The 11,384-nt window shown below is 40.9% G+C and overlaps 1 protein-coding gene across 1 annotated transcript; it reads left to right on the forward strand.

Moving 5' to 3' along the window:
* Positions 1–493: 493 nt before the first annotated feature.
* LOC135102603 (uncharacterized) lies at positions 494–2,150 on the forward strand. The gene is made up of 3 exons (XM_064007866.1): positions 494–612; positions 1,307–1,541; positions 1,783–2,150. Exons 1-3 carry the CDS (start codon positions 600–602, stop codon positions 1,862–1,864), a joined length of 330 nt encoding a protein of 109 aa, XP_063863936.1. The 5' UTR covers positions 494–599; the 3' UTR covers positions 1,865–2,150.
* Positions 2,151–11,384: the final 9,234 nt, after the last annotated feature.

The raw sequence follows: 11,384 nt of genomic DNA on the forward strand, positions 1-11,384 counted from the left end.
AAGATCAGGAGAATTAACGAAATAAATTTTTAAATTCTCTCTCTCTCTCTCTCTCTCTCTCTCTCTCTCTCTCTCTCTCTCTCTCTCTCTCTCTCTCTCTCTCTCTCTCTCTCTCTCTCTCTCTCTTTCTAGAATGGAACATTTCAAAAGCTATCACTTAAACACACACACACACACACGCATTGATACTGAACTACTCACGAAGACTCTGTATTACAAAGGCAATGAATGACTGATTTAAGTGATTTTGGGTACCGCATTCTACAGGACTGACGCCTCCCGCCTGACGCCACTCAGTGAGCAAGGCGAGGAAGAAATAGCGTAGCACCAGCATGGCAGCAGCGTCCCTCCTCGCCTTGACCCAAAGCCCCACACTGAGGCGCCCACATGCTGCAGACGCTCGCCACAGACCACAGCCAGCCCCAGTTTTCGTCTCACTGGGCGGTGTTTGTGGTGGGGCCATATGCATGCGTTCTGGCGACGGTTACTCTCTACAGGTATATAAGCCAAGCGTTGTCCAGGTGTATTCAGTCAACGTCAGGTGCTCTCAGCGTGACAAGTCCTTCACTGCTCCCCCGCGTCCTGTACACTACTCTAGGATGGCTTTCAAGGGTAGGCTGCTGCACCGCTCCCTGTGCATGGTCGCAGGAGCTTGGTCTACGAGTATATAGCAGCAAAATTCATAAAGCTTGAATTAGCATTCCAATACAAGTCAAGTCACCAGACTCAGACAACCATCAATTAAAAGTACATGTACTAATAGTGAGCCACTCAAATTTTTACAAGCAATGTCACTATTATTCTTAACTGAACAGTGATCGAGTGTGTGATCAGTAGTGCAGTACCTCACAGATCAAACGCCCAAACCAGCAAACTGAAGTCCAGTAAGGATGCGCACTTCTCCAGCCTGGGATTGCTAACAAATGATTTCTTAAAGGAATTATATCAAGAGTAGCATTTCGAAGTCAAACATCTGACAATATAATTTGATCAGTTTAACTTGCCTTCCCTTAAACTTGCCCCACCAGGCGATGCAAGGCATAAAAAGGGGAACCAGTTGACAAGCGAGTGACATCCCAAGCAGCCTCATTCCTGTCAGTCTTTCATAATCTATCACAGGCTTGAGATAAAAGAAATATCTTTCTTCACACTGGAGGAAATACGAATAACATGAATGCAAAAGGGCACCTACACACACACATCTCTCAGCTATTGGAGCAACCTGATGGAACAGAACAGCCAGGTAATATTTATTCACAGCCCGAGGAACTATGCTCTTCACATTAACACCGGTGTGTCTTCACAGCTCTGTTGACCGCAGCTCTGTTGGCCGCGAGTGAAGCCAATTCGCCTGCTCTGCAAGAAGCCACAAGCAATGAAGGTCGCTTCTTCATCACGGGCACTGGCAACCCCAACCAGTCTGTAGTCGTGGGAAACGCCAGCCTCGTGCTGCTTGGCCTCCTGGTGGCGGTCATCGTCGCAGCGCTTATCGGCGCTGCCTTCTCGGGCCGCGGCAGGGAACTTATTGGCCTGAAGACTCCGTGAGTATTCAGACTGAAGTTTTGCAACCTTTCTTTGCTCACAGCGAGCTCAACAATTTCATGAATTCAATCGCATGAGCATACCGTCATACAGTTCTGGTCCCACACACCCCTTTCTAACCACAATGTTTCACCACAAGCGTTCCACAACCACATCCCATCAGCCTTCACTTCTGCGGTGCTTTCTCTTCACTTTCCTCCCTCGCTTAATTCATCCCAACGACCCTTTTTGCTCACACAGGCATTTTGGCTCAGCTTCGAATTACGAGAGCTCCTACGCTGTCCACCGCGCCATTGAGGAGAACGCCAGGAAGCACGAGTAGCTGTCCCCTGCACCACTACCACCGCTCCATGGACGCCCCCTCAACACAGCCACCGCCGCCCCATCACCCTCACATCCTCCATCCCGGACTAACCTTGGCAATGCTGATATCGAAGTCATATTTTTCTCATTTCGGTTTTTACTTCCTTGTCTCTACCGGTTCATTTCCCTACCTCAAGGCGCGCCGGCTACCCGGGCGGGCTTCGGGCACAGATGCCACCACCTTAGCACTCATTAGAGACTAATTTATTGTTGCATTGTTAAATAGTGTAAATAAAGAAACAAAATACACCATGTATTATTCTTCTGAACGTCCATGAATTTATGAGGTTGATTTGTTTTACGTTGCTTTAGTTTTGTACCTTTGCCGTGCATGTCAGTGAGGCTCATGATGGCTCAGGCACATCTTGTTGTTGCTTTCGTACAGTGACGTACAGTGATAGTCAACCTCGGTACATGGTGCACCACAAGGTGCATGAACTTTAAAAGGGTACTGAAAACAATGGGACACATGACATGGCCAGTGTGTGTAAGTGTTCACAATATAAAAGAAATATTTTATGAAGAAAATTGAGTCATGTAAAAAGATAATTTACAATGAGATTCCATGCTAAAAATAGGTTTTATTTATATATATTTTAGGCTTAAAACTAAAGAAAAAGTGAATTATTCATGTTTTTTATTTTATTTTATTTTTTTTACTAATCGTCCTAGGCGTGAAGGTACATGAATTTCTCAAAGGCTCCTGGAAGGGTGCATGGACTTAGAAAAGGTAGGGACCCACTGCTTTGATATATAGTCGTCGCCAGTAATCGAGTCACAAGTTACCCATTCCAGCGTGTTCTGGGTTCTCTTTCAATCCTAAGTCTTCACTTCCGCTGATGATGTTAAAAATCAGATACATTCTTATCAGATAAGACGACTTGAGGTTACGGGGAACACTAAAGTAAATGTGACGATTTCTGACGGCGACTGCACCTACCACGCCCGCCGCACGTCTCGCATCAGTAAAAGCATAGTGTAAGTAACGGTGAATGAGTGACATTTGCTCGACACCAATTAGCATGCGCTACGGGAGGCCTATATCCTGAGGAGTGTTGGTGCCTGGTGCTGGGAAATTGTATAGTTGTTTTCAACCGGCACCTAACCTACTTCCAGAAGTGGTAACATATAATTTCTTTTTCTGAGTAGCTATTAGCATGCGAGAAGGCCTGGAGTGAGGAAGCGAGGATGATGAGTAATATGAGAAAGGAGTTAGATGTTCACCTGGTACAGCTACTCTAAGTACTTCAAACTGTACACAGAAAATAAATCTTTAATATTGCCATAGGCCGAAGGATATTTAATATCAGCATCGTAAATCCATATTAGATGTCCAATATTGATATTATAAACCAACAGAGAGTGTTTAATACTGGCGTCATAGATCAGAAGTAAATGCTTGTTTGATATTGGCAGCAAAGACCAAGAGCAGATTTTCAATACTCCCATCTCGGGCATAAAGAAGAGCCTTGATAATGGTGTCAGATTGAAGACTGAAATTAGATGTTAGGAAAAGAATAGGAGTGAAGGGATCAGCTCCGCGTGTCAAATACTCTTCCATTGAGAGGTGATGTGGTGAGTTGCCTTGGAGGGACAGTGAACCTGGCAGTGATGCAGTGACAGTGAAGAGCACCGGCCATCCTGCTGCGCCTTACACTAAGCATCCAACTAAGTTTACATAATAATAGCGGTCTTAATGAGAAGGACGAACAAATTTTTTTTTTTTCCTATGGCATTACCGTCACCATTATTATTTTTCTTCAATACAACCCAGCCTAACATGAAAGCGTCTAAACACACTCCCTATCTATCTATCTATTTACCTATCTATCTATCTATAATCTTTTTCAATAATTTTCTTTCCTTTTTTCGTGTTTTTTTTAAGATACTAAGAGGGTTTTATTTTCATTTTTTTTCATTTTTTTTTATTTTAACCAGCCTTCTTTATGTATATAAATATATATAACAATGAAATATATAATGTTACTTATTATGAAAAAAATAGTTTCAGCAGCCAGATTCAGACAGATGTAATTCTCTAATAATATCCATGTTTCTCCTGTCGATGATATCCCATGATTCGAAGCCTTCTGCCAGCCAGTGAAAGGTAAAGTCAGTCTGTGGCGCTCACCAACACAACAAAAACTTAGATGAGTATACGCTACATCGTTTTCTTTTACTCTTCTTATTTGAAAGAGAAAAACTATTCTTAGTGAGACACTTCGGTTTAAAATCTCCATCGTAAGTTTACTTGTATCCCAGCTTATTGAAGGAGCATCATGATCTACTGTAGAGGGAGCCTCGGAGAGGTATAATGACAGTGAGGCGGGTATGTATCCATTTGTTAAGATTCTCTTCGGTTCAGATTGATACAAAGGTACAAAGGGAGTTAAATTACACTTATATATGGAAAAAAAAAAAAGAAAAAAAAGCGATAAAAATTTTTCCTCTAAGGTTACAAATGATTAAATCATGAAAAGCAGAAGAAAAAAAATTTGATATAAAAAGTATATATCAATCGAAAAAGTGTGCATATTCTTAGTGTCTTTTTTTTTTAAATAATGAAATGTGATTATTATCTGTAGCGCAATCCTAAGAAGTCAAAAGACCATTTTACCTGTGTATAATGGTTGTTCTTTAAGTAAAGAACATATCCCAAATATGAACAAAATTTAAATTTAATTTTTTTTTTCACGTTTTTTTTAACACAGGTCTGTACAAAAAAAAAAAAAAAGCAATAAGAATTTTTCATGTAAGTATAAAGCAATTAAAAAAGTTATTATCAGAAAGAATCATAAGACGAATATTTACCAACTCTTATATTCTATTAAGTACTAAAAACATAAGAACATAAGGAAAGTTGTAGCAAGCCAGTAGACATACACGCGGCAGTCATCCTTCTATAACACATGCGCATTACACTGACGTCCACCTTTTATCAGTGTCCAAAACCCTGTCAAATTTTCTCTTAAAGCTACCAGTGACTCGTCAGTTAACCTCCAACACTATACGGTCTGGAAATGAAAAGTACAATAACTGCTTGCGAGACGAGTGTACTTCCAGCCACTAACCACCACACCACCACCGCCACATCACCACCAGTTTCCCTTCCTACATAAGTACACTAAACCACAAACGTAGCTGTTGTGAATTTTTTATAGGGTCGCTCTGCACCTCAGGGAAGACTGTATGAGTGCTACGTGTCTATGTGTGTGTGTGTGTGTCTGTGTGTGTGTGTGTGTGTGTGTGTGTGTGTGTGTGTGTGTGTGTTTAGATGACTTTGATGGATAAGCTCAGCCATCTTACTTTCCATTTTCTATTAATTTCACTAGTTAACAATACAGTAGATGGTATAACACATTTATCGCCTTTTTTTCCTTCCTGCTCCTCCTCTTCCTCCTCCTTGGCCACATTACTATATCGTTTGGGTGAAGAACACATTTGATAAGTTAAGTAGTCTATATCCCTTCACGCTTCAGGTCCTCCTCCTCCTCCTCCTCCTCCTCCTCTTCTTTTACCTCTGCTTATGGAGATGTTTTACTGTTATTGTAATGAAAAAAAAAATATAAATATATAAATAGAAATAAATATAACTGGAAATTAGAAACAAAACTAATAAAGTGGGTGAATTGATAAATCTTGCTATTTCATTTCATATGCAGATCTCTCTCTCTCTCTCTCTCTCTCTCTCTCTCTCTCTCTCTCTCTCTCTCTCTCTCTCTCTCTCTCTCTCTCTCTAATTCCCATCCTCTCTCCTTACTCTTTTCATTCTCTCCATCCAAACTCCTACAAATCTCCCTCTTCCTCCTGTTCACCTCGCCACCCTCCCCCCTCCCAATTACTCTCTACACATGTACACTTTCAAGAGGAGTCTCACGGCACCCGAGGCACTTTAATTGATGCTGTCTGACTTACTTTCCCTTGTGGAGGGGAGCCGTATGAGTCTCTTTCACTTTCTTTTATTTTCCCCATTTTTTTCTTTACCTGTTATCATTACTTGCCTTCAGATAACCACATACACACACAAACATATAAAAGGTAGCCCTCTCTCTCTCTCTCTCTCTCTCTCTCTCTCTCTCTCTCTCTCTCTGAAATATCTTTTCCCAATTTAGGGTTAGGGTGTTGGTTCTTCTTCTTATAGTTAACTTAGAACCCAAGATGTTATCTATCCTGCTTTCTTCACTCTGAATCCAAGGTGTTATCTATCCTGCTTTCTTCTTTTAATTTTCTTTTGTGTAAATTGTAGATGTGTAGTGTTGCTTTTGTTTGTGCTTCAGGTTTCCATTTACTTCTATCAATTTTAATTTTTTTTTTCTATTATTTTCTGCTTTGATAAATTGTTGATCTGTGTTATGTTAATGTTTATCTTATTCATATATGTTTTCAAAGTCTTCATTCACTTGGCGTCACTATTTTCAAATTATCATATAAATATGTTTCTTATTAATTAATTTCTATTGTCTTTAAACAAATGTTTTGCAAGTAGTATTTTTGTTTTCATGTCTGTGGCATAACAGACACATAAAGACACATAGAAAACACAAAAATCACATTTAACTTTTTATAGAAATGAAGACACGTAGAAAACACACTTTTTTCGATTGATATATACATTTTATATAAATATTCTTCTGCATTTCATAATTTAATCATCTGTAACCTTATTACATATGTAAAATTTTTATCGAAAAATTTTTTTTCAATTTTTTCTACACGTCCTGACCCTTAAAACACCTTAAAACACTGCTTTGCTTACTTAAAAACCTTAGGAATTAGAAAAATCTAGAAACACACACCAAACATTTAAAATACACCTTTATAAATTCCCTTAAATCATCCTAAAGGTTTAACAACCTAAAAATACCAAAATGAACCACAAAACTCAAAATCAAACAGAAAGGCCCTTGTAAACACTAAAAACACCAATAAACATCCCAAAACACACTTAAACACACCTAAAAACACTCATACAATGCCCTCAAACACATCCAAACAACCCACAATGAACAAACACAATGAACACACTCTGCCCTATTCAAAACACCGACAAACACAGTTACCTATTAACAAAACACCCAAATACACACTGAAACACACCAAAACACACCTAAAACACCATTGTATCTCCACAATCACTTAAAACGCTGCCAAAAAAACACACGCAAGATCAGAGAGAGAGAGAGAGAGAGAGAGAGAGAGAGAGAACCTTACCACCAAATATTATACCTCCAGTCTCAGAAATCTTCCACATAACCACCTTGCATATCAGTTGAAATTAACGTGATTTTTGGTATAGTTTTTATTTTCACATATCGCATCAACACGAGGCTGAACTGAGCTTCTGAACTTGCTTAGCACCCACATTATGTTTTTATTGTTTTATTGTGAGGTGATGTAGGAGAGAAAGCAGAACACACACACACACACACACACACACACACACACACACACAAACTGATAACATTGCCTGACTCGTAAAATCCTGCATATTACAACTGAAGGCACACAGGCAGACAGACAGATAGACAGACAGAGACTGACAGACACACAGTCATACAGACAGGCAAAAGGCAGACAGTGACACACACACAGAGAAAATAAAAGAAGAAAAGGACTGACAGATTAGAACACACACACACACACACACACACACACACACACACACAAAGGCAGACAAACAGGCAGAAAGATAAACATGCCTAGATCCCTAATGTCATACCCTCAGCACATTCCAACGCCAATACTTTATCAATATTCCATCGTCTGCAGTTCTTTTACCTTCCCCATTCCAACCAATCCCACCAACATCGCTTCTAACCCCACCACATCCTCTGTTGCAGTGAAAGGGGTCTCCTGCTGCAGAAAATGAAGCAGAGTCGGGGAAAAAGACTTGGAGCAACAGCCGCGCCTCGCCATAAGTCAGTGGCCAGTCTGGAATTGATTCGCCACATTTATCGTAATCTCAGGGGGAAAAAATACACTTCCATTAAGGAGAAAAAGGATGAGATATACTTCATAGAGAAAGAGATTAATTCCTGCATCGTTGGTTCGCGATAATGTCTCGGAGGGGAGGGGGGGCGTAAAAAATGGATGGACGCGAGAGGGATCGATGAGGTGCCGGTAAAAGAAAGAGGAAGAAAAGAAAGACGAAGAGAGAGAAGAAGGAAGAGTAAAGAGAGGAGGAAGAGGAAAACAATCACTCCCACAAAGGAGTCAAGATAAAAGTCAGCAAAATATTACCAATATTGCAATGGCAAGATTCTCTTTTCGTCTTACCTTTATACCGTGAAAATGTGTAACACTTTACAGACTAGAAATGTTACCCTTTCATAAACATAGAAAACTAGATATATAGTTTTCTTAACATGGAGAACGGAGACTTGTCTAAATAAAGATTCACACGCTGACCGAGGGCTAAAAAAGTAACATACTTAGTAGAATTGCATTATAATATGTATGCAGTGAAAATGAAAAGAAAAAAAAAATAACACACACAGGTGACCGTAAGCGACAGACAATGACCTAATGAAACACTTTTAAAACCTGTTAAACTGCAACATTATCATCACCTGACATTTCGTATTAATTATAAAATCTTACTACTGTACCTTGAAATTAACTCAACACTTCACACTTGTCACAGAGAAAATCGCACGACAGAAATTATACAAGCCAAAGAACGTCCCCCTCCCCCACCTCCTATCCCCCCCTAAAAAAAATAAATAAATAATAGTAAATAAATAAATAAATAAAAACTCGAAAACAGAGAAACTAGAAAAATACCCCTCGCTTCCTTTCTTCGCACTGAAAAGAAGAAAAAAAAAAGAGGAAACAAAATTCGGAAACACGGGAAAAAGAAACAAAAAAATACCACAAGACACACACACACACACACACACACACACACACGAGCAAAAGAGACAACACTTTTCGCTTTCCTCTCTTCGTACATAAAGCAAACCACAAAACCAAACCACAAAATAAACAAAGTGAGAGCGGAAAGGGAATGGCGAGAACCGAGCGTAGCGGGAATGGGAGTAAAAGTTGCGTTCTGACAGTACAGCAGACAAAAACCTTTACCTGACGCAGATACACCGACCTTCCCTCCCTCCGCCCTTCCCTCACGACCCGCGCAGCCTGGGGTGATGAACGGAGGCTGCTCTGCGTTCATTCCTGTTCATTCCTGCATCACTGAATCCTCTACGCTCATTCCTTGTCTCTGTGTCTCTCCACGTCCATTCTATTCACATCCAACAGCCCTATGCCCCTTCTATGCCTCTGACGCCCATTCCGTGCCCATTTCACGTCCATTATACTTTTCCTATGCCCATTCCACGCCCATTCTACGCCTCCATATCTTTTTTTACGCCCTTACACTCATTGCACGCCCATTCAACACTTCCATGTCTGTTCAACGCCTGCCATGCCCATTCTGTGTCTCCCACGCTATTTGTGTGTCTCTCTATGCCATTTTACACCTCCCACAGCATCCCACAGCATCATACACACTCATATAAATACTTTTCACTTCACTCTAGGACTCCTACTTACAACATCACTTCCACATTCACTCACTCCATTACTTCCATTCCCACCTCTTCACCTCTATATCCCCTACATTATTACTTCGGCATCCACTTCATCACTTCCTCATGCACTTCAGAAGTCCCACACACACACACACACACACACACACACACACACACACACAGACACCCACACTCCATTTCTCTCTCCCTCTCTTCATTGTTCACTCACATGTTCATTTACCACCTTCTATATCCACTCCTGCACTCCCAAACACACTTAACTGTACCAAACCCTCATCTAAGATACGCATTTTAGTGATGTTTCGTCCTTTCTAACAGCACAGTAACCCTTTGCCCCATCACGCCCATTTCAACGCCTCTCACATCTCCTGTTCGCCACTTCCACGCCCACTATTGAAAGGGTAACTACCTTCACGCCTCTCTTGCTTAGAGAGAAGCTTCGTAAGAGTCACAACTTAAGTAAAATTACCCTCGGAACTTAAGGCGTGTACCGAAACTCGTGAAGGAAGCGAAGGAGCTGAAAACACGTGTTCTTGTTTTAATACTGTAGGTTTTCTTAGTTCCTCGCTTCTCTTAATTAACAAAGTTTCCTGACCGCACCACGAAATCCGCCTCCCTCGCCCACTCCAGTTCCTTTCCACCTTTTTTTTTTTTTTTCTCTCTCTTTTCTTCCTTTAGTCTTTTGCCTTCCTTAACTTATACTAGACTTCACGCATGGGACTTTCAAGAGTGATACTTAGAAAAACTGCTTACATATGCCATTTCACTCCTAGAAATACCAGACAAATAAACAGAACAGATGCGGAAAATGAATAAATAGATTAATAAATAAAGAGTAGACGTAAGTTGCACACTGGAAAAATACTTACCCATAAAAAAGTAGAAAACATATAAAATAGACATATGAATAAAATATGTATGTATGAGCGAATGAATAGCCAAATAAGCAATCATACATTAAACGCTCATTAAGCCAGGAGACACATAACAAGAGAAGAAAACTGGTTACACACCCCATCCCTTCCCTTAACACAAACCTACTATCCCTTATTACTTTCTATCAAATCCTATGGTCGGCGCTGCGCGAATAGTAAACACGACAGATCCAATTGAGTGTGTGCGTCAGGTAACAGGAAGTGTGTGTCTCCCGGCCGGGCAGTGAGCGGGGAATGCAAAGGTCACACAACTTTTCTTATTCTCTGAGGGCAAGCTCGTAAGTTACACCATGCCCTGCCCTGGTCTAGTCACGAACACGTCCAGACTGTGTGTGTGTGTGTGTGTGTGTGTGTGTGTGTGTGTGTGTGTGTGTAAGGTAGGTCAATGAAAGCATGGAGAGAGAGAGAGAGAGAGAGAGAGAGAGAGAGAGAGAGAGAGAGAGAGAGAGAGAGAGAGAGAGAGAGAGAGAGAGAGAGAGAGAGAGAGAGAGAGAGAGAGTTGTAGTTGTAGTGGTGGTAGAAGTGGTAGTAACAACTGTAGTAGTAATGCATGCATCAATGGAGGTGGTGATCATAGTAGTATTAATGGTGGTGATGGTGGTGGTAGCCGTAGTAGTAATAGCAGTGGTAGTAATAATATAGTGCTTACACAATACATATCCAATATTCTTAAGTGTTTATTTTTTATTCATCTACATGTGTATCTATTTACATTATAAATTTCCAAGTATAGATTTAACTCGTATGTGTGTGTGTGTGTGTGTGTGTGTGTGTGTGTGTGTGTGTGTGTGTGTGTGTGTGTGTAGGTCAATGTAACCACGAAATAAGGTCATTCATGCACGCCAACACTGCCTTCGTCGTGAGGCTTTCCTTCTGATGAGTCCCGCCCGTCACGTGCTGGGCGCATCAGCACACGCGCGCCAGCCGGGAAGGGCAATGAACCACTAGGGGGGAGCTCCGTGGCATGCGCCGGCCAGAATGTGGTTTTCTGACC

This window comes from Scylla paramamosain, chromosome 8 (genome assembly GCF_035594125.1).
Source record: "Scylla paramamosain isolate STU-SP2022 chromosome 8, ASM3559412v1, whole genome shotgun sequence".
Taxonomy (NCBI): domain Eukaryota; kingdom Metazoa; phylum Arthropoda; class Malacostraca; order Decapoda; family Portunidae; genus Scylla; species Scylla paramamosain.

Coding starts and splice junctions, on each gene's coding strand:
- LOC135102603 (XM_064007866.1), top strand. Junction 1,542..1,782: donor CTTATTGGCCTGAAGACTCC/GTGAGTATTCAG, acceptor TTGCTCACACAG/GCATTTTGGCTCAGCTTCGA.